The sequence below is a fragment of the Aethalodelphis obliquidens genome, unplaced genomic scaffold (assembly GCF_003676395.1).
Source record: "Aethalodelphis obliquidens isolate GAN/ISIS:26980383/991018 unplaced genomic scaffold, ASM367639v1 scaffold44, whole genome shotgun sequence".
Classification (NCBI taxonomy): domain Eukaryota; kingdom Metazoa; phylum Chordata; class Mammalia; order Artiodactyla; family Delphinidae; genus Aethalodelphis; species Aethalodelphis obliquidens.
The window spans coordinates 7309015-7331849 of record NW_020837988.1 but is presented as its reverse complement, the minus strand read 5'-3'; the positions used below and the strand labels follow the sequence as shown (position 1 = coordinate 7331849).

General features: G+C 58.4%; 1 protein-coding gene across 4 annotated transcripts in view; it reads right to left on the bottom strand.

The window, feature by feature from the left end:
- ITGB4 (integrin subunit beta 4) overlaps positions 1–22835 on the bottom strand; it is a 31054-nt gene that overhangs the window by 2450 nt on the left and 5769 nt on the right. Inside the window, exons 6-35 of one of the 4 annotated variants that reach the window (XM_027080684.1) lie at positions 22120–22216; positions 21763–21934; positions 20117–20380; positions 19707–19796; positions 19293–19415; positions 18718–18882; positions 18466–18542; positions 17544–17746; positions 15481–15584; positions 15262–15360; positions 14958–15087; positions 14093–14215; positions 13897–14003; positions 13102–13135; positions 12734–12925; positions 12368–12471; positions 11994–12052; positions 11839–11862; positions 10684–10832; positions 10410–10589; positions 9428–9576; positions 6449–6653; positions 5490–5647; positions 4968–5148; positions 4685–4822; positions 2670–2852; positions 2451–2582; positions 1144–1341; positions 379–615; positions 71–229 (exon numbers count right to left, since the gene is read on the bottom strand). In XM_027080684.1, the coding sequence (XP_026936485.1) occupies positions 71–229; positions 379–615; positions 1144–1341; positions 2451–2582; positions 2670–2852; positions 4685–4822; positions 4968–5148; positions 5490–5647; positions 6449–6653; positions 9428–9576; positions 10410–10589; positions 10684–10832; positions 11839–11862; positions 11994–12052; positions 12368–12471; positions 12734–12925; positions 13102–13135; positions 13897–14003; positions 14093–14215; positions 14958–15087; positions 15262–15360; positions 15481–15584; positions 17544–17746; positions 18466–18542; positions 18718–18882; positions 19293–19415; positions 19707–19796; positions 20117–20380; positions 21763–21934; positions 22120–22216 (4236 nt within the window). The remainder of the gene's footprint in view (positions 1–70; positions 230–378; positions 616–1143; positions 1342–2450; positions 2583–2669; positions 2853–4684; positions 4823–4967; positions 5149–5489; positions 5648–6448; positions 6654–9427; positions 9577–10409; positions 10590–10683; positions 10833–11838; positions 11863–11993; positions 12053–12367; positions 12472–12733; positions 12926–13101; positions 13136–13896; positions 14004–14092; positions 14216–14957; positions 15088–15261; positions 15361–15480; positions 15585–17543; positions 17747–18465; positions 18543–18717; positions 18883–19292; positions 19416–19706; positions 19797–20116; positions 20381–21762; positions 21935–22119; positions 22217–22835) is intronic. The other 3 variants (XM_027080685.1, XM_027080687.1, XM_027080688.1) reach the window with 3 other exon arrangements.

Genomic DNA, 22835 nt, shown 5'->3' with positions numbered 1-22835 from the left:
GCGGTGGGTGGATGGGTGACAGATGGTGCAGGACAGCTGTGGAGGCACCAGATGGCCACCCCTGTACTACCTGGGCCCCAAGAGGGTGCTGCTGGCTGCCCAGCCAGGATTATAGAGTCTCTTGAGTCCCCGGAGTGGGGGACCCCCTTCATCTGAGCCCGACTCCAGGACCCCAGGGCCCAGGACAGCGGAAGCCTGCTCCTCCCGTGTTCCCAGATGGGAGGGAGGCCTAGGGCAGGACAAAACAAGAGTGAGAGGGCAGGAAGTGTGCACGTCAGAGGATGGGCAGGAGGGGGACGGCAGGCCAGCAGCCCGAGCCTCCAGGAGCTGGAAGAGAGGAAGGATTAGGGGAGAGCAGGGGAGGTGGCGGGCACTCACTCTGGGAGGAGAGGGAGGTGAGGGTTGAGTAGTCCCTGGGCAGCGTGGACGAGTGCGAGTGTTCCGGGCGGGTCAGCGAGTGGTAGTCCCGCGAGAGGGTGGAGGACGTGCTCAGCACGCGGTGGGGCAGGTGTGGGCTCAGGTGGGTGCTGTAGGCGGCGTTGCTCACAGCCATCCTGTGCAGGGAGTTGGCACTGCCCGGGAAGGCAAAGTCCATCCGCCCGTTCACCAGGTGCTCTGTGGGGTAGAGCAGGGTCACCGGACCGGCCCGCACCAGACCTGGAGCCCCTCGGGGCGCCCTGGGAATTCCCTGGATTACCTACCCTCTGGGGGCCCTTGGCATAAAAACAACCTGCTTCCCTTGGCCCGCCAGGGATAGAGGTCCTTGGAGGAGTACAAGGGCCCCCTAGGCATCTGCAACTCAGGTCCTGTGGCCCGGCAGGACGCCCCTATGGACAGCCGCTGACCTCAGCCGGGGACTCACTGCCCCTGCAGTTGGCCCTGCCCTGGGGAAAGCCCAAACGCCTGCCCTTGGCTCCCCTGAGGCCTCTGAGGGGTCTCCTTGGGCACCAGGGCCTGCCCTGGACACAACAGACTTGGAAGGTTGGGGGCAGTCTAGCTTTGGGGAGAGCCCCAGCGCCTGCCCTGGGGTCCCTTGGCTCTGGGGTGGCAGCCGGGCAGCCTGGCCGCAGTGGGCTCTGGCTGGAGCCCAGAGGCAGCAAACCAGCGAGCCTAGGTGGGTGCGGGTGAGGGCAGGCCGGTCACCTCCCTCCCCGCCGGCACCCCGCGCGCCCCCATCGGCGGCGCCGTCGTCCAGGGGCCCGCGGGGCGGCTCGGCGGTGTCGGAGGAGCGCCGGCTGCTGGCCGACAGGCGCGGAATGAGCTCCGGGGGCAGCCGCCATGTGACGCGCCGCAGGTCCAGCTCCTCCCCCAGCAGGGGCTCGAACTTCCAGCCGCTGCCGCCTTGGGAACAACGAAGGGCCGCATTGGCACCGCCGGGGGGCGCGGGCGGCTGCACAGAGGGGCTGGGGGAGGAGGCGGGCGGCGCTGTGACGTGAGCCCGTCCTCTGGCTCTCTGGGATCCGGGTGTGTGCCGGGGAGCCCGGTGGCCGGTGAGGCCCTCGCCCGAGAGGTGGAAGAGGGCGGCCCGGGCTGCAGCTGGCGAGGGGAGACCCCTGGACTAGAGCCTGGGCTCTGCCACCAGCTGTGAGGACTCCCTGCTCTGAGCCTCAGTTTCCCATCTGGATGACGGAGGGAGTGAGCTCTCCCCTGCCGGCCTCCCAGGGGCAGTTCCAGCAGCCGGAGTGCGTCACAGGCAGCCAAGTGTAATGCAGCTAAGCTGGGGCACCTGCTGTGTACCAGCTGCTCTTTACTTCAGACCCTCAAAACTCTCAAGACCCTTGGGCTTGGGTTCCTTAAACCCAGGCTTGACACCATGGAGGCCTGGTATAGGCAAGGATGGAAGAAAATACAAATCCTGAAGGATTTTCACTAATGGTGGTGTGTGATTGGCATCTCATTTCAGATCAGAAAACAGGCACAGAGAGGGTGATTCATCTGAATTCCTGCAGCGGATCCAGAGCTAAAACTGAGTCCCCAAGAGTCCCGGTCGAGGGCTCTTTGCGTCACACTGTACAGGGCCAGCGTGGGGAGACACTGCTCTGTGGGCCCCAGAGCCCGGCCTGCCTCCTCCCACATAGCCCTGTCCCTGGGAGGTGGCCCGATTCCATGGCACTGCTGGTGAACCCTCCAGTCTCAAAACTGTGATTCCAGTCCCATGTGCACGAGCCTGTGTGCATGTGCCCCAAGCACGTGTCTTTCTGCCTGTCCTCACAGACGTGCACACTATTCACTGGGGCCACGTCGGCTTTGTCCCCCCTGTACCCAGAGCCAGTGTAGTGCCTGCCGAACCGTCGGCTTTGTAGATGCTCGCCTGGGGCTGAGAGGGGACTTCTGGTGTGACCGTCGTGCCCAGTGCTCACTGGCCCCTTGGCTCTCTCTGGACACCAGTGACGGCCCCACCCTCTACCCAGGACCCCCACCTTCCTTGCAGGCGTCCCAGGCCCACTCACCAGTGTCCTCAGAGACGCTCGGCCTCTGGCTGCCCGTCGGGGAGCGGAGCACGTCATCGCTGTACATGAGGAAGCTTTCGTAGTCTTCCCCACTCTGGGCGTCCACGATGGGGATGTCCGGGATGATGGGGACTGCAGGGCGGGAGCGGGTGAGCCAGGGCCCCAGCCTCGGCCTCCTGCCCGCCCCTGTCTGCCCTGTGCCTCCCACCCGCCACTCACTGGACATGGGCCGCTTGGGCTGGGTGGCCAGGTTGATGATGGCCTCCCGCTCAGGCCCCCAGCCTGCGCCGTTGCGAGCCTTGACCGTGTAGCGGTACGGCTGGGACTCCCGCAGGTTCTCGATGAGCAGCGTCCGCTTCTTGGGGCTGTCCACCAGCACCTTCTTCATGGGCCCGATGGGTCCTGGGACAGGGAGAGTGCTTCAGAGGGGTCACCAGCTTCTGGCCTGCTGCATCCCTGCCTCTGGTGCACCAGGACTGTTGCACAGCCCCTGAACTGCACCCAGGAGTTTGGGGAACGAGTCAGGGAGCGAGCAACTGTTGAAACCCAGCTGCGTGCCAAGCCCTGAGAACCTGGGTGTGACTGGCTTAGAGAAGCCTCCACGCGGCTCATCGCCAAGTTAAGTGGCAGAGACAGACTAGACTCAAGTCGGCCCCACTGTCACCTCTACCAATTGGTAAAGGGTCCTGCGTCCATGTGCGTCTGCGTGACGCTGGCTCCAGAGGCTTGGGCGCCCTCAGCACCTGTGCCTCCCTGTCCACAGCCAAACCCCAAATGCACGGCTGCCCTGGTCACCTGGGCAGGGACGGGAGGAGAGAGGCAGGCCTGAACCTGCACCTGAGGACAGGCTGAGGCCTGTGAGAGCTAAGGGCGAGAGCAGAGGGGAAGCAGCTCTCCTCCACCACACCTGGAAGGGTGGACGCAAGCCCTGGGAGAGAGAAGGAAGAGACCCCAGGCTGCTCTAAGCAAGGTACGGTGCCTAGGCCCCCATGTGACAAGATGGGGCCCTCTATGTTGGAAGACGTCTGGGAGACCAGAAAATGTCCCAGTTCCCAAGGGGTCCAAAGGAGAGCTCTGGAAAAACAACACCTGCTAAGCTTCATGCTGTTTCTTTGCCCCACCGTGTGGCCTGTGGGATCTTAATTCCCGAACCAGGGATCGAACTTGTGCCCCCTGCAGTGGAAGCATGGATTCTTAACCACTGGACCACCAGGGAAAGTCCCTTGATGCTGTTTGGTAAGTAAACAGCTGTGCTCCAAGAATTGGCTGACGTTGGGCTGTCAGCCGGGGGAGGTCTCTAACCGCCCTCTCTCATCTCTGTCCACCAGGGGGAGAAGGGAAGGGGGCCACCCCGAAGTCGCTGATGCCCTCGGGCCTGCCTCGCATGTTCGTGACACAGCGGAGGCCTCAGCAGGCTAAGGCCGTGGGCTGAAACCGTCAGTCATTCCTGGGATTAAAGGCTGGGTCGGAAAACACTTCCTGACAGTGGTCCATGGGTGGACCGGGTGTTGTAAACTCAGAATGAGCCAAGGATGTGATGCAGCTGCTGACAAGGCTGTGTTTGGTCAGCCAGGCTAGTAAAGGGCAAGGAGCCTGAGACCCAGAGCAATCCTGCTGCCCTCGGCCCTGTCGGGCCACCCTGGGGGTGGTAAGCCTGACTCAGCTCTCCATCCCTGCGATGGGCCAAACGGAGGTGAGAGCGCAAGGAGAAGGGCCCCGCACCAGGCGAGAGGTGGGACCAAGTTCCCTCAAATAGTTTCTCATCCTGACAACTGGCAGGGGTGGTCCCTCCCCTTTCCAGGACTGGGAGAAAAATAACAGTTCTGCCAGGTGCTTTGGCCTGGGGCTGCCAGATACAATATTGCATGAAATGTACTAGAAAAATTGTCTGTTTGAAGTTCAGGGCGTCCTCTGCTTTTATTTGCTAAATCTGTCGACTCTACTCTGGCCCTAAGAGAACCGCGTAGAATTGAGCCATTCTAGTTACCTGCGTGGGCAGGCAGCCCTGGACCTGTGACCCCACTGCACATATATAATCTCAGGCCCTCCATCCCTACCCGCCCTGGGAGCTTCTGGGCCTGGCTTTGGAATGCAACTCAGCCCAAACCTGACCACAGACCTAACGATGCCCCAGGCAGTCAGACATATGGGCTCATCCACTGCCCGGGACGCCGTGACCTCCTCCCACTCTTTGCCCCCTCCCTGGGGGCAGAAGGAGAGGTCCAGATCCTTACGGCTGTCCTCGTTGACCAGGCCATAGCAGACCTCATAGGCTGTGATCTCGCCATTGGTCTCAGCCGGCTCAGCCCAGCTCAGCTGGGTCACGGTGGAGGAGACGACATTGAAGGCCAGACGCCCCGGCTCGCTGGGAGCTGGAGGGGGAGGGGATGCAGGAAGAGAGCTGTCAGCCGCAGAGAGGGGGCAGAGTTCTAGGGGGTCGGGGGACAGGGCTGGGCACGCTGGCATCAGGGTAGCTGGGGGGCAGACAGGTGGATGGACAGAAAGGCGAGGCCTCACCTTCCGGGTGAGTGCGACAGGACACCAGGGAGCTGTAGGGGCCCTCGCCCTGCGCCCCGTAGGCGCACACCTTCATCTCGTAGTCGCAGTACGGGTACAGGTTGGTGAGCTCCACCGAGGGCATCTTGCTGTCGAGGAGGTGGGCTTCGGACTCAGAGTCACCCTGGATCCAATACTTCACCTGCTCCCGGGGCGGGGCTGGTCAGTGGGGAGCAGCTGGCAGAGCTGATCGTCCCTCCACTGAGCCCTGCCCTTGTGTTACCCCCTTTGCGCACAGACAGGACCGAGTGACCTGCCAGGTTCACACAGCAGGGCTGGGGCAGGGCAGAGGTGTTTCTGGGGTGGTGGGGCCACAGTCCAGGAACTTGCCTCTCCCCTGGGGCACAGATGGGGGTTCCCCCGTCCACTGAGGCCAAGCATGCCCTCTCCTCTCCCTCAAGGGCCCTCTGCCCCCCGGTGACCCACCTCCCCGCTATGTGCCCAGCCTCCCCCATCCACCACCCTCGTTGCCCCCCACCTTACCCGGTACCCTGTTGGCTTGCCAGGAGGGGGCAGCCAGTTGAAGTGGATCTTCCGGGACCCGGTGGCCTTGGCATTGGGGTTCTGTGGGGCACCCAGGTCACCCCGGGGGAGTAGGGGTGATGATAGGGTCTGGCCCATTAAGGTCCCGTCCAGTTCATCTGTAGTGGGTCAAACCAGGGCAGGGCAGCCAGCTGAGACACCCCGCTTTTGAGGGGGGCAGGAACCCACCGTCGCCACCAGGGGGCGCCAGAAGCCCAGTTAAAACATCAATGCTCCTTCCCTGCACCCCCCTCAACTGAGACCTGCCAAAGGGGGTCTCTAGAGGGCTGGTGCCCCCATTAGTAAAGCACAGGGCATCCTGCCAAACTTGGGGGTGCCCAGGAGGGTCTCTGGAGGGATGAGAAGGAGGAACGAGTTTGCTCTCTCCCTTTGGCAGCCAAGGGTATGTCCCACGTGAGAACATCTGGCTCCTCCCAACGCCCTCCATCGTTCCTAGACCCCAAGACTCCGCCTCCTGCCCCATCTTCTTGGCAAGCCTCCTCTCCGGGTGGGCTCACAGACCCCACTATACAGTTCTCAGGACCCATAAGAACTGTTTCACCCCTTCTGGAAACACCTGCATTTTAGCTGGAATTAAGGCCGAAGTCCAAGGGCTAAGGCCCTTAGTGGTGGGATTCACAGCCAGCAGCAGGCCGGTGGCCACATGACCCCAGCCTCTCTGATTGAGAGTACGGTTGCCAGATAAAGGCAGGATACCTAGTTAAATTGGAATTTTAGATAAACAACAAACACTTTTTTCGGATAAGTACATCCCAAATAGTGCATGGGACATACTTATATTACAAATGTGGTTGTTACTTACCTGAGATTCAAATTTAACTGAGCGTCCTGTATTTTTACTTGCTAAGACTGTCAAGAAGCCCCCAGCCCTGCTTAAGCTGACTCCAGACTCTGCCTACCTTGGTCCCCAATGATAACAGTGGCAGACTGGGGCTGGCCCAGGCGAGCCCCAAACTTGGGGTTGCTGAGTTGGATGTAGAAGCGGCGGGTCTGGCAGCCCCGCAGGAGGGAGTCCATCTCCTGCAGCTCCAGGAGCTTCACCTGCAGCTCCTTCCAGGTCTCCCCAGGTTGGAATAGCAGTTCGCCTTCTGTGGGGATGTAGTCCTGGGAGTGGGAAGGGGTCAGGGTCAGACCAGGCCTGGGAGAATGAGTAACGGCCACACACCCCACCCCAACCTCACAGATAATGCAGAGACCCTCGCACACAGACTGTCCCACGTGGACACGGAATGGCTTATGTTTCTACAACACCTCTTGCACGTCAAGCGCATTACAAATATTAGCTTGTTTACTCCTCAGGGCAGTGTGAGGTAGAGATATTATTGTCCCCATTTTACAAATGAGGAAACTGAGGCAGACAGAGGTGAAGAAACTTGCCTAAGTTCACACAGGTAGTTGTGGTTGCTTGGTTCACCAGCATTTGAACCAAGGCACAGAGACAGGGATGCAGATGTGGAGGGTCCCATACAGGCAGGCACTCAGCCGGGGGAGCTGAGATTTGCAGGCCCCAGACAGGGAGGGAGGAACTGTTCCCCGCACTGGGGCTCCGAAGTCTGGATCCCACAGCCCCCAGGCCCTGCCTCCCGGGTGGGGTGCTTCCAACATCTCCAGCTTTTTTTTTTTTTCCCCAATGCCCCAGAGCTTTCCTGAGCTCCCGTCACATGACGCCACTAGGTGGCACTGCAAACTAACATTCAGTTCCAGGCACTGCTAGCCAGCCGCGCTGTGCAGAGAGGGACAAACTCAAACGCTACAAAAACCCAGAAAGAAAAGCAGGAGTTGCCTGCAAGACAACTGACCTCGGGGGGGATGCTTCAAAAATGTCCAGGTGACAAAAGACAAAGCCGGGGAATTATTCTAGATTAAAGGAGACTAAAGACACATGACAACAAAATGCAATGTCCTACCCTTGATTGGTTCCTGGATTGGGGGGAAAAAGCTATAGAGGACATTACTGGGACATGTGAACATGGGGGGATCCGAATATGGACGAATTATTAGTTATGAGGACAATGTGACATTTCTTAAGTTAGGTAATTCTGTCGTGGTCATGTAGAGTGCCCTTGTTCTTAGCAGGCGCCTGCAGAAGGGTTTAGGGTCTATGTGATGTCTACAACTTACCTTGAATAGTTTAGCCAACCAAAGTAAACCAAACACACTCTCTCTCCCTTTCTCTCTACAGTTATAGAGCGATAGATACATATATATATTCTCTCCCTTTCTCTCTACAGTTATAGAGCGATAGATACATATATATATTCTCTCCCTTTCTCTCTACAGTTATAGAGCTATAAATACGTATACATATATATATACACACAAACACACACACACACACACACACACGCACGTATACATCTATATAGAAAGAGAGAAAGAAAGCAAGGTCAATCTATGTAAAGAGTAAATGGGTGCTAATTTTGTTGGTCTTTCCATCTTCCTGTAGGCTGAAGCTTTTCAAAACAAAAAGTTGAAAAATAAAACGTTTTTAAAAACAGTTCAGGGGCTTCCCTGGTGGCGCAGTGGTTGAGAGTCCGCCTGCCGATGCAGGGGACACGGGTTCGTGCCCCGGTCCGGGAAGATCCCACATGCCGCGGAGCGGCTGGGCCCGTGAGCCATGGCCGCTGAGCCTGCGCGTCCGGAGCCTGTGCTCCGCAACGGGAGAGGCCACAGCGGTGAGAGGCCCGCGTACCGCAAAAAAAAAAAAAAAAGTTCAATCCCAAAGGATCTTTGTAAAAGCATAACAGGATAGCCAGAATCTCTATAATATTCAGTGAAAAGTTCTGGGCATCCAAATTCCTCTTTGGAGATTTTATGGGGAGCACTGGAGCAGTAATGAGAGCTGTTCCTACTGATAAAAAGAATAGGGTGTGTGTCGGGATCATCTGAGTGCACACCTGCTCCCATGATTGCCAAGTGGGCTGGGCCTGTGGGCCAGTGAGACTAGACTTTATTACGTTTTGAGTGAAGTTTTGATGTGAATATTTTTAGTTTTAAAATGTTGGTAGTAAGTATAAACTGGATAACTAATAAGAACCTATGGTATAGCACAGGGAACTCTACTCAATACTCTGTAATGACCTATATGGGAAAAGAATCTAAAAAAGAGTGGATGTATGTACATGTATAACTGATTCACTTTGCTGGACAGCAGAAACTAACACAGCATTGTAAATCAACTAGACCCCAATAAAAATTAGTTTAAAAAAACGTTGGTAATAGGGAATTTTCTGACGGTCCAGTGGTTAGGACTCTGAACTTTCACTGCCATGGGCCCGGGTTCGGGTTCGATCCCTGGGTTGGGGAACTAAGATTCCACAAGCCATGCGGCATGGCCAAAAAAAAAAAAAAAACATAAAATGTTGGTAATAAATTTAGAAAAACAAACAGACCTGTAAGCCAATCCAAGCACACCCACCACCTGGACTGGGCAGTTCCCGGAGACTGGAGCCCAGTGATAAAGGGGACACTGCCCTACCACACGGCCCTCCCTGCCCTGAAGGGCTGCTCCTGTGGCACGGCCCAGAGATGGCCTGCCCGGCAATGACAGCCCAGGGACATGGGGTCTGTGATTCCACGTCAAGAAGCCCGGAGTCCCTGGACAGGGGCAGACGGAGGTGTCTATTTCTCTGTGGAGAGTTTGGCTGTCCTGGTGGATCCTGGGATGTTGGGAGGGGGACATGGATGGTCTGGACATGATGAGACCTTACTCAGGGCATCACTGGCACTTTTGGTGCCAGTGCAGGGTGGCCGGGCAGATGGACATGTCCTTGGGAGGCCAGCCAGCGGCACCACCAGCATCCAGACTCAGGCAGCCCCCATGTCCTGCTCGCACCGGGCCCTTGGGACGTGCCCTTGACCCCGTGGTGCAGACTCACCCGGTTGCCCTGCGCTGTGTTGTCCTGCGTGCAGTAGGAGACCTGGGACTTGCCGTTGTCCAGGATACGCCGGGTGACGGGGATGCGGGCCACGTGCTCCCCGCGGCTGACCAAGTACTCGGGCTGCTCAAAGGACACGATCCCGCTGGCTGCAAGGAGCCAGGCACCGGTCAGGGGTCTTGGCCACAGTCCCTTCTCAGCCCCCGCCCTCCCTCTGGCCCAGCCCGGCCCAGACTCCAGGAGTTTGCTTGTCACCCCTCTCTGGGGAAGGGCAGAGGAAGGGGCTGGAAAAGTCTTCCAGGAAAAGTTGAAAAGGCTGGAACAGTGTCCAACTAACATCTTGGAAGGGTCAGGGCAGAGAAAGGAGGCCGGGCAGGGGCAAGACCAGACATGAGAGCTGAGACTGAGAGCTGAGACAGAGTAGGCCTAAGTCCTGGGGTCCTGGAGCAGGTGGGGAGGAGGGGTCAGGGACCAGAATAGACCTTCCGGGCGCCGGAAAGATGGTTATCAACAAGTCCAGGTTCCCCGAGGAACCAGCAGGGAAGGCACCGTGGGTGACAGTGGTGTGACGCCTTGCTCACCCCTCTAGATAGGCTTGGGCAGAGGGAGGCCCCAGTCCCCTTCCTGCTCTGATGCCTGCCATCCTAGGGGGGCCCCATTCAGTCTCCCAAGTTCAAAGGCCATAGGGGAAGAACAAGGAGAGAGGGATGTGCAATGGCTCCAGGAGGACGTAGCACCCTCTGGTGATTATAAGAGAAGCTCCCACACTGAGTGCTTACTACCAGGCACTGTGCAGAGACGTACAGCCACACACTCCTCACAAGAGCCTGATACCCATTTTACAGATGGAGAAACCAAGGCTCAGAGGTTAAGTCACTTGCCTAGGCCACATGGCCAGGCCCCACTTCCACTTGGATTGAGGAGGAACAAGGGACCCCAGAGCCTCCCTTTTGGCCCCCCTGTTCCCCCCACCCTGACCGACCTTGCTCCTGGATGATGGTGATGTTGACCAGGCGGCGGCCGAGGGTGGCAGTGCCCGCGGGCACGTCGATGGCCTCCACCAGCAGCTGCTTCTCGTCATCGTCCTCAGGCCGGATGAAGAGAGGCACCCGCACGTCCACCAGCTCCACACCCTCCTGGAACTCTACCATGCCCCGGGCGTCTGGGCAGGCGGTGGGGAGCCGTCAGATGGGGGTCAGGAGGCCGCACAGGGGTGGGAGGTGAGAGGGAGGGGCACAGGGAGCCTGGCCACCTACCCTGGTCTGCAGTGAGGGTGTAGTAGCCAGGGGCCACCTTGAGCTCGTGGAAGGCCCCCTGCTCCACATGCTTCTCCGTCAGCTTCAGCAGGGCCTGCTTGGCCGAGCGGGGCGCCATCAGCACCGTGTCCACAATGGTGTGGTCCTGCCTGGGGGCGGGGTTGGGTGGGGAGGTGTCAGGCTGGCCAGGAGGCTGGCACTCGTCCCGCCCCGCCTACCTGTCCTCTCTCCATCAGGGGACAAGATTCCAGGCAGCAAAAGGCAGTCATCAGAACCAGACAGTCCTAGAGGCCCAGGCTGGTCCCAGCGTGGTGGGCCCCCTCACCCTGCAGTCAGCATCCTCATCTGTGAAATGAGGCTACTGCTCCCACCCACCTCACCAAGAAGGGCTGCTGACGCAAAAGTAGAGTCAGGACAGCGAACATGTGAAGGGTGTAGGCCCTGAAGCCAGACTGCCTGGGTTCAAATCCTGGCTCTATATCTTAACAGCTAGGTAACCTTGGGCAAGCTACTTCAGCTCTCTGATTCTCGGTTTCCTCAACTATAAAACGGGAATAGCAATGGTACCTACTTGGATAAGAGAACCACACACATGAAGCCCTTAGAACAAGGCCTGGCCCGTCGTAAGCACTCAAAATGCTGGTCTAAGTGGTTCTCACTGAAGGGGATGTGCTCAGTGAGAGCTGTATTCTGTTACTGCGCACGCAGTTCTGTCCTCTCTACATGCTGTTCCCACCCCCACTTTTCCCCTGGAGGGGCTGGGACTCGGGGTAGGAACTGGGAAGGAGGCGTGTCACCCACTGGACCATCTTCTTGGCACCCAGCGGTGCCTCCAGGATCAAGGCGTTTGGCGTCGGAGGAGGGCTGCAGCTGGGCACCGGGCTATCCCGGGTACTGGGTAGGGGGCTATCACCGGCATGAGGGCAAGGACTGGGTCTGCTTGGTTCCCTGTGGTTTTCCTGTTCTAGTACGGGGGCTGGCTTTTGGTGAGGGCTTCATACTGGTATTTGCTCAATGAAGGTCCTACCCAAGGACATACAGACAGTCCTCCTTTCCAGTGGGATGGAGATGGAGATGGAGATTGGGGTGGGGGAGGGGGCAGAGGGGGCAGGTACTTGGGACTGGTACTACCCCACCTGTGTGTCTTCAACTCACTTTTTCCCGGCATTGGGCTGCTGCCTGTGGAGGACAAAGCGGGGAACGTGAGCCAGGTGGTCCCTGGGGTGGAGGCACGATCTGCTTGGGGGAGGTCCCCTGGCGTTGGCTATACGGGCAGCACCCTCACCCAACCCCGGGCACCCGGGACCCACCGGAACTTGGTCTGCTGGAGCTTCTGCGCGCCTGTGATGTGCCTGTACACCTCGTGCAGCTGCCAGACAAGGAAGGGCTGTGAGGCTCGGGCCCTGGGGGAGCCTCTGCACCCAGAGCCATCCAGGCCTGGAGGACCTCTCGGGGTGGGCTGGGGGCGTGGCCATGGGCACGCACATTGCCTCCACCCTTCTGGAAGCATTTACAGGGAACAGATCCCAGGATGATCCCAGGCCAGGCACATGTCCAAGGAAGCCTTTCTTTCCTGCCCGGAAGAATCCAGGTTCCCCAGCTGCTTCCCTCTGCCCTCCCGCCACCTGGCTCACACCCAGCCCAGAGACGCCAGCTGCCTGGGATCGGCTTCTTTGGCCCTTACGTTCTCCTCCACCTCCTGGCGCAGCTGGTCACATTCTCGGGTGCCAGGCTTCAGTAGGTTCTCGGTGCAAAGGCGGGCAAGGCGCAGGGACAGCCCGTAGGGCGCTAGGGGCAGGCAGGGAGGGGTGTCGTCAGCCCCCTGCACAGTGGGCACCGCAGAAGCCCCGTCCAGGAGCCATGCTTGGATAGGGGAGCACCTGAGGCTTATAGCACCATCAGGAAGGATAGAAGGCAGCCAGGCCTGTGCCTGCACCCAATACCCAGAGAAAATAGGAATGGTGTGATCCCGGACCTGGGAGCAGCGGTGAACGTGCCCTGGGCCCTAAGGGCAGCGCCAAGACCTGTGGTGCCCAGCCCTGGCCCTCACCCAGCTCCGTGGGGTTGATGCCGGCAGCCCGCGAGGCAAAGCCAGGCCGCTGCACGTTGTTGGTGGTCTTCCAGCGGACCGTGTCGCGCCCCTTGAGGTTCCCGCTGCGCAGCAGGGGCGTGTCCAGGTGATCTGAGGCCATCAGGTTCGCCCGCAGCATGTAGTGGTCTTCCTTGAAGCCCACCATGTGACCTGCGGGACAGGGTCCTCACACTGGGCCGCTCCCTAGACCTTCCACACCACACCCCTGCAGGTGGGACCCCGGGGCCTCCCACCTCTGTTCCAGACTCGGCCCCCACTTCCCCTCCACCCCAGCTGGAAGAAAGAGCGGGCAGAAGCCCGCCACCCCTGCTGACGCTGGCCCGTACCTCGGTTGCAGCACGGGAGAAGGGCCAGGCAGGCCTAGGAGACAAGGTGGGTGAGGACGAGAGCTGAGACAGCCACCCCAGCCTAGGTGAGCCCCTTCCACCACCACCTGCCACCCACGCCAACGGTCCAGAGGGGGCAAAGGTGCCTTCCCAGACACCAGGATATCCAGGCAGCTGCAGGGGTCTAGGTGTGTGGCACACAAGGTGGTACACAGAGGGTGATGGGGCAGAGGGTTCCCCAAATGTGTGCCAGGGGACCCTGGTCCTGCTGTATACTCTGGAAAGTAAAGGTTCTGTGATCAAACCCATTTGGGAAGCACAGAATTCCTTCCCCTACAGTTTCACTATTCATACAACTAGATCAAAGGCTCTGAGAAGTCCTGCAGAGAAGAAACCGCTTTCTCAAATGTATTTGATCACAGAACTCTTTTTCTCTGTAACACACACTAATATCCCACAACGCTGGGGGTTACTGCAGAGAGTTGTCTCTGCTCCCTACAATTCAGTATCCCATGGCATGCCGTCCTCCATGTTTTCCTGTCTCCTGTCTTTCCTCCCCAGTAGACTGTCAGCTCCTGGCGGGCAGAGCCCTTCCTTCCCTGTTAGCTCTCGTGACCCTTTGCATGTGGCTGACCCCCGGGCAGGGGCTCCCAGGTATCCAGCCACTGATGGTTGGCAGAGGTGAGAGGCTGGCGTGGGGAGGGCACCAGGGCTGGGCAGAACATGTGGGTTCGCTTGGCCTCTGCCACCTACAGGGACCCTGGTGGCGGGGGGAGACCCTGGGGGAGCCCCCACCTTGCAGCAGGCACAGTACTTCCAGCAGAGCAGGAGCAGCAGTGCCAGGAGCAACAGGAGGAACACGAGCAGGGGAACAAGCCACCAGAAGGTGCCGGGGGGGCAGTCTAGGGAGGAAGGAGAGGAAGTCGGTGCCATTTCCCCCACCGGGGCCCGACAGGCCACCCACACGCCCCCGGCCGGCCCTCCAGCTCACCCTTCCTCCTCTGCACCAGGACGGTGCTGTTGGGCCCGGGGCCGCCATCACCCTCCACGGTGTAACTGTACGTACAGTCGTCATCCTCGTCCCGGAAGGAGCAGTACTCCACCACCTCCTCCGCTGCACCCACAGACGGTCGGCAGGGCACCCAACCCCACCCCGGAGCACCTTAGGGCCTGGTGGGGTGGCCGCTCCTCACCACGGCCCTACTCTGGGGCCCAGCCCGCCCATCACAGGGTGGGAGGCACCTCCCTGGGGAAGAACGCAAGTTCCCGGCAAACTGTGCATACAGATGGGGCAAGGCGGGGGCTGCCCTCCAGGAGCGTCAAAGGCTGCAAATCTGTGCCCGTCCTGGGCATCGCTCAGGAGCTGGGCTTCTACAACGTTTTTCTTGTTTCTTTTCTTTTTTTTTTTGGCCACATGTGGGATCATAGTTCCCCGACCAGGGATCGAACCCACGCCCCCTGCAGCGGGAGTGCGGAGTCTTAACCACTGGCCCGCCAGGGAAGTCCCTTCTAGAACACTTCTCTGACCTAGAGGAAAGGAGGCTGTGAGCCCCCACGGCCCAATTATGGGCCTTTGCCGTGTTCATGGCCCTACCCAGCTCTTTGCCCCCTGCCCAAGCCAGAAGCCATCTCCCCAGGTCTGGGTGCCCTGGCCAGACTGTGTGGCCCCTACCTGGGTCTGTGTGACCTGTCTGGGTTCTGTGACCACTCCCAGGTCTGGAACCCCTCTTTCTGGACTGCATGTCCTCAGTTTGGATTATGAGCCCCCTACCCAGCTCCACAGCCCTGCCCAGATGAGAGACACCACCTACCCCATCGGAAGCCCCCCTGCCTAGTCTTCTCTCCCTGCCCCATACCTTTCTTAAGCTCATCCACCATCTTGACCTTGAAGCTGCACTCCTTACACACGTGCCCCTTCTTTTCACCGGTGCCCCACGCCTGGCACTGCACACAGGAGCGCAGGTCCTCACAGAGGCCCAGGCGGATCTGGGTGGGCGAAGAGGGTCAGACAGGCACTGTGTTGGGCGGCGGCCCCTGCCAGGCCCGCTCCCACCACGTCACACCCTCGGGCAGCTCCTCTGGCACCAGGCTCAGCCCCTCTTGTCCGTCTTGCCCCGTGCCTAGGGTCCCCATGCCCATACCCAGTGAATCTGGCCTCACCGCTGAGTAGTTGATTTCGCAGATGGTGTCTGTGTAGAGCGACTGTTGGTTGCAGTGGCAGCGGCCACACTCGCAGTAGCCACGCCCATTACAGATACCCTGAGTCAAGAGGAGGCACCAGTGAGCCAGCTGTGCCCCCACCCCTGCCTGAGAGGAAGGGTGGTCTTGATTGGGGCCCCCTCTACCGCCCCCCACTGTCTGCCTCATGCCCAGGCCTACCCCGTTGCTGTCGATGCAGGTGGCATTGCTGAGAGGACAGTCACAGCTCAAGCCTGTCCAGCCAGGCTCACATACACACTGGCCCATGGAGCAGCGTCCTCGGTCTGCAGAGAAGGGGAGGGGAGAGGAGAGGCACACTTGCACCTGCAGTCCAGGCTGCCCACTGGCTGGAGCTGCCTTGGGAGCTAGGATGTCTCCAGCCAGGGGCAGAGCCATCTCTTCGTCGCTTTCTTGGAACTCCCTTCTCTCCATTTCTCCTGCTCTATTGTGCCCTTCTACCTTCCACTCTGCAGCTGGGGAGATCACCCCAAAACACAAACACAATCATGTGTCTCCCCTGTTTAAGAACTTCTAATGAGTCCTGGCCAATGCAACAAGGTAAGAAAAAGAAATAAAACATAAGTTTTGGAAAGTTAAGAGATGAAAAACTGTCATCATTTGCAAGTATCAGAAACATGCCACAAAATAGCAAGAAGAATCTATAAATAAGTTATTAGATTTCGTAAGTGAGTTTAGCAAGGTGGCTGGTTACAAGGTTAACATATAAAGAGTTAGAAAATGAAACTAAAAGCACGAGTGAGGACTTCCCAGGTGGCGCAGTGGTTAAGAATCCACCTGCCAATGCAGGGGACACGGGTTCGAGCCCTGGTCCTGGAAGATCCCACATGCTGCAGAGCAACTAAGCCTGTGTGCCACAACTACTGAGCCTGCATGCCACAACTACTGAACCCCACGTGCCTAGAGCCCATGCTCCACAACAAGAGAAGCCACTGCAATAAGAAGCCCACGCACCACAATGAAGAGTAGCCCCTGCTCACCGCAACTAGAGAAAGCTCGCGCGCAGCAATGAAGTCCCAATGCAGCCAAAAATAAATAAAAAATAAATAAATGTATTAAAAAAAACACACACACACACAAAAAGAAACACACCAGTGACTCCCTTTTGTCCAAAGGATGAAGTCCAATATCCTTACTAGAATAGGGGTTGATTAACTACAGCCTGTGGGCCAAATCCAGCTTACCACCTGCTTTTGCAAAAGTGTTATTGGAACAGAGCCACACTCATTTGCCTGTGTATTGCCTAAAGCTGCTTTCTGCTACAACTGCAGAGCTGGGTAGTTGTGACAGAGACCATATAGCTTACAAAGCTGAAAATATTTAATGTATAGCCTTTTAAGAAAAAGTTTGGACTACACTAAAACTGGACCCATCCTGGACTGGAACCCAAGCCCCTCGCAGTCTGACCCTGCCTCCTTCCTGGCTGCATCTCCCTCCCCTCCTGTCTCAGCTTGGCCTGTGCCAAATGTCTGCCTTTCTCCAGACGTCCTGGGTTCTCCCTTCATTTCTCTGAGCACACCCTGGGGTGGGCAGGTGAAGAGAAGAAATGGCAGACAAGAGCAAGAACGGAGGAAAGGATAGAAAAGCAGGGTCTTGACCCCCCCCCGTGGCAAGTATACAGTTGGGGCTTAATAAGTATTTGGTGAGTGGATTTTCATTCATTCTCCTCCATTTGCCCATTCAATACTTCCATATGGCCCCTGTGGGTTCTGTGACCCCTGCCCAGCTCCGGAAGCCCTGGCCAGGCTATGTACCCATGGCCTGGGCGCACACTGTGTTAGGCCCTGTGGGGCTACAGAGGATGCATTACTCCAGGCCCTGTCTGCTAGAGATGTAGCAGCTTCCGAGAGAGGAAAGATCGCCATGCCACATACCACCGATCACTGAGGTTGAGCTGGGTGGTACCCACTCTAGTGGGATGGCAGAGTGGAGAAGGAGGTGGGCACGGGCTGGAGGACCTCAGGGGGACATTCCACAATGGGGATTTCATGCTGGCAGGGGCCTTGGGCATCAAGTTTGCGGAGGAGGAGAGAGGTCCAGGTTGGGGCTGGACTTAGGAGAGGCACTCAGGGAATATGGAGGAGGGCTGGGCCTGAACATGGGGGTCCCGACTCCCAGCGAGGCTCTCCCAACATGGGTTCTGATGGCAGAGCCAGAGGCGGCGGGCAGGGGCTGGACACCCAGGCCACCCTCCCGGCTTCACCCCACCTGGGCCAGTAGCTCACCGTTGCAGAGGAACCCGGAGGCACGGGGGCACTGGAAGTTGTCGTATTCACAGAATTGACCCTCATAGCGGCCGTCACCATAGCACACGCAGTGGCCGCACTGGCACTCGCCCTGCCCCGAGCACAGCTTGTCCTCACCTTCCCGCTGGCAGGGCGCCAGGTCGCTCAGGGAGCCAGTGGAGCAGTTACAGGTCTTGCCGCTCCTGCGGGAGAAGCCAGTCACTTCTGCACGGCACAGCAGGAAAGATTTCACCATCCCATTTTACAGATGAGGAAGCTGAGGCTCTAAGTGGGCCCCTGTGGGTCTGAGTTACGTAGGCAGCAGGGGCTGCGCTGAGACTCAAACCTCAGTCCCCTGAGACCCTCCTCCTGTCCCTTCCTCAAGTCACGACAAACTTATTCAATGTCTTAAAGCTTGAAAAGCCCTTGCTCTTGCTAACATTCTCTTATGACTCCCGTCTGCTCAGGTAACAGGTGCCCATGGCTCAGATACTAAAGGCCCAAAAGGGATGGAGGGTAAAGTACGTCTCCCTCCTGCGTCCGACCCACAACACCCTAACGGCCACCACTGCCCTGATTCTTACGCGTATTTCCAGCGGTAATCCTATATAGCCATAGATTTCTTTTCATTTTTTGGCCACGCCAGGCAGCTTGCGGGATCTTAGTTCCCTGACCAGGGATCGAACCCGGAACCCCGGCAGTGAGACTGCTGAGTCCTAACCACTGGACTACCAGGGAGTTCCCATATCCATGAATTTCAAAGTGCTTTGAACCGAATCCACCTGCCAACTAGACATACCCCTTTCCTAGCCCTTTCTATGCCCAGCTGCCAACCCACACTCAGCAGCCTACTTGGTGTGCCCAGCCCCTTCTCTGGGAGCGGCTGGCATCCTGGGTGCTGGCTTCACCCTCCCACACTCACCAGCCCTCACTGCACACACAGTGTCCACACATGAAGTCCCCGTTGAAGCTGCAGCGAGGTGACCGCTCCTCTTTTTGCTGGAATGAAATCATGGTGGGGTGGCTGGGGGCGGCGAGGGACGCTGGACGCTGCCCCTCAGGGAACCCCGAAAGGGAGTTGTGGCCACAGGAGGCTCTGCTGTGTTACTCAGGGCCCTGGGGTGGTCGGCTTAGCCTCTCCCTCCCTCCGCAACCTGACGGGGCCGCATCATACCAGCTCACAGGAGCACACGTCACAGACGATGTCCACGTCCATCTTGAGGCCATTGGAGAAGGAGGGCTTCAGATGGATGTTGCCCTTCCGGTCCGCTTCTGGCAACTGGCACACGTGAGTCCCGTCCAAGTCCTCGATAGCCCGCAGCTGCACTTGGTATGTGCCCTGCAGGGACCCCACTGTCAGGCAAGGCAGGCCTGGACAGACCACCAGGGGGCAGTCGTGCCTGAAGTCTCTAGGCCCTCAAGCTCCAGGGATGTGTCTGGCCCCCGACACCCAGCTCCCTGCCCTTCCTCAGGGCTGCAAACTTGCTCCCTCCAGGCACAGCCACGGTGACAATAGCACCAACAGTAACCAGGGTTGCTTTTGGCCCATTCACTCATCTTAGCAACCCTGAGCTCCAAGCTGATTGGTCTCCACTATACAGATGAGGACACGCCAAGGGGCTGATCCAGAGGGCTTCAAACCCAGATCTGACTCCGGAGGCCATGCTCTGGACCTCTGTTTGGGTAGACCCCGCCCCGCAGGCCGCTGTGCCCGTCCTCCCCTGCCCCGGGACCCCCATGGAGGCGTACCACTTCCCCCCGCCGGATGAGAAAGGACCCAGTGTTCGTCTTCTGGAACATCCTGGAGGTGACCTCCGTCCGCAGGCCTCGGGGGCTTTCCAGGGCCCGGATGTCCAGGTTGGAGCGGATGCGCTAAAAGAGAGCAGGCGATCAATGGCCTGGGGGTACCCCGGGCTCACCCACCCTGGCCTGGCCTATCTGTGCTGCACTCCCACCTACACGGAGGCCTGGGGTGCTGGCGGGGGTCGGGGGCGGGTGGGGGTCAAGGGAGAAGAGCCTGCAGGAACCTGGGGCCAGGCCCAGGGGGCGCTCCTCAAGGACTGCAGAAGACCCTTCCTCCCTCCTGTCCTATTTCCCAGTCCTCTGCCATTCAGCCTTCTCTCCAGCCCCTCCCCAGAAAGGCTCAGACTCCAGAGCCCTCACGTTGAAGGCATCCTGCAGCAGATCCACGATGTTGGAAGAGTCCTCCTGCAGCACCCCCAGCGAAGAGACGGGAAAATACGAGGACAGCTTCTGCGGGAGAAAATGCCAGGCCGGGGCTCAGCCTCCCACAAGGGTCATCTCTCTGAATCCAGACAACACCTCCGGGGTTCGCTCACCTGGCAGATGGGGAAGCTAAGGCCTGGCGCCTGCTGTGCGTTCCAGAGCCTGTGCTCTCAGCCCCCACCTGCTTGGGAGGGGGGCTGGGGAATGGGCACGTGGACTCCTCTTCCCACCAGGGCCCATCCCAAGTTTCGGGAAGGAAGGGAGGAAGGCAGATGGGGGTGTCTGAGAAGTTCCATGGACCCTCCCGCTCGCCCCCATCCTGCCCCGTGAGGCCCCGGCCCCCGCACCTCGTAGTAACTATAGGAGTAGTTGGTGACTGCGAAGATGGGGATGATGTTGTGCCGGTCGAGCAGGCGCACTAAGGTGGGCACGGACGGGTAGTCCTGTGTCCCGTACTGGGTGTAGGTGCCCGTGGTGTCCAGGTGGCACTCCTCGTCGTTGCGCCTCATGATGCCAGCCAGCACGTTGGCGCCATCCGCCTCGTAGTGGAAGGCCGACTCGGTAGAGAATACCAGCAAGTGGGTGCTGTCGGGGCGCCAGCCGATGTGCCTCTGGGGAGAGCGAGGAGGGGTGCCCGTGGAGCAGGGGACACTCGTCACAGCGTCGTGCACAGTGACAGCGAAAGCACGTCCCAACACGGGGCTCAGCGAGGACACAGGATTAACAGCCTGACGCCCCCACGAATGACACACGTGACAGACAGCACATGAGTGATGACGGGCATAAACAGAAACCAGCGATGGGAAGTGGGAAACAGAAGCAGGGGCTGTGCCCACAGTGGGCGCCACGCAAGATGTGAACCAGGTTCATGCAGCTGTCCCCACAAGGTCTTAACCACTCTGCGAGAATATCTCAATTGCACAGAAAAACGTACACCATGCAGCATTCAGCGGAAGAGTTAAAATAGGTACAGCAAGCAGCATGTGACAATTTGTTTGAGAAATACATGGGATCGGGCCTTCCCTGGTGGCGCAGTGGTTGGGAGTCCGCCTGCCGATGCAGGGGACGCGGGTTCGTGCCCTGGTCTGGGAAGATCCCACATGCCGCGGAGCGGCTGGACCCGTGAGCCATGGCCGCTGAGCCTGCGCGTCCGGAGCCTGTGCTCCGCAACGGGAGAGGCCACAGCAGTGAGAGGCCCGCATACGCAAAAAAAAAAAAAAAAAAAAGAGAAATACATGGGATGATTTTGAAAACCATGTATTACAAGAGAAAATGTTTATGATAGCATTAGGTGAAAAAAAAAAACCAAGTTTCAGAACTATACGTACACTGATTCCAACTATATAAAATAAGGAAAAGGGAACAAAATATGCTGGTGGGGTATCAGTGGCTGTCTGTCTGATGGTGGTGAAATTATGGGCAATTTCTGTTCTTTGTTTTCCAAATTGTCTGTAATATGGATACATTATTTTCATTTTTATTTCTTATTTTTTAATTTTGTTTTATTTTTTGGCCACGCCATGTGGCTTGAGAGACCTTAGCTCCCCGAACAGGGATGGAACCTGGGCCCCCGGCAGTGAAAGTGCTGAATCCCTAACCGCTGGACTGCCAGGGAATTTTCTTTTCTGTCTGTGGATACATTATTCTTTAAATGAAAAAACTGATGTGCACATAAAAAGAGGCGCCCTCTTCCAGCACAGCTGGAGACGGGTATTAACAGGGAGGTTGGGTGGGAGGCTGGCCTCAGGGCACTGAAGATTCCAGAATCCCAAGACTCATGTCCGCCTCACTGGCCAACACAAAACCAGGCTGTGACTGCTCAGGCCCTGATACCTCTAAACTTGGATTGGAATTGAGGGTCCCCCAGTGGGTCTGAGCTTGTCTTAGGGGATGGGGGCCCCAGCCTGGTACCAGAGCAGGCCAGTGGGCAGCTCATGCCCTTGTTGAAAAGCACAGCCGGGTCTAGGCCGGCAGGACCTGCCCCGGCACTCACGGTGCACACGGCCGTCTGCAGGATGGCATCGAAACCTCCTTCGGGGGCGTCCAGGTTGCCTGAGATCCGCTCTCCCTTTAGCTTGTTCCGGAACTCCTCCACGTCTTCCGTCAGGCTGATGACGTTTTTGAAGGAGAAGGGGGCGTCACTGTTGGGCCAGGGCTCCTTCAGCCTGGGCGGAGGTGGGAAGGAGAGAGTCAGGGAGGGAGAAAGTCAGGGGAGAAGATGCCCCCAACCCCCTGCCCACCCTCTCTAGGGACCGCCCCCGTGGCTCATTTCAACCTGAAGACTTCGAAGTGCTTGGGTGGAGAGGGCGTGGACCACCTGGCCAGGACCCCTGCCCCCTCGGTCACTCACTTCTCGGGCCTCATGTCTGTCTGAGGGACGCTAACTTTGTCCACGAACTTGCCAAATCCAATCATGTAGTCGCTGGTGAGCTGCCTCAGGACCTGGGCTAGGCATCAACAACAAAAAAAGAGGGGGCAGCTGAGCCCCAAGAACCCCACATCAACACAGGGGCCGGGGGCTGGCTTGGGAAGGAGGAAGAGGAAGAACAACTTATTGTCAGCACTTTGCATGTTGGGCGTCAGCTCACGCACATGACAGCCCTTGTCCTTATTTACGGATGAGGGAAATGGGACTCAGGGGACCCAGAGTTGTGCATGCAGCTAGTTGGAGGGTGCGGCCGGGGAGCTGGACCAGCCGTCTGCAGAGCTGGGAATTAACCTCAGCCTCATGGCAGCTGGTGCCCTCCGTGTCAGCACCAGAGGAGGGACTTCCTTGGCAGTCCAGTAGTTAGGACTCAGCTTCCACTGCACGGGGCGCGGGTCCAATCCCTGGTCGGGGAACTAAGATCCCGCAAGCCATGAAGCGCAGCACATCCAAAAACACAAAAAGGACCCGAGGGCTCTGGTTCCCACCCGGCTGGGGCCTTCTCTGCACTCCCGAGTGGTTATTGGGGTCTGCACAGGACCCGCCTCTGAGAATGGGGGGAAGGAGTTCTTGGGGTGCTCAGATGTCCTGTCCTTCCTTGAGGAATGGGTGCAGCTAGCCTGAGCCCTGGCCTCCTGAGC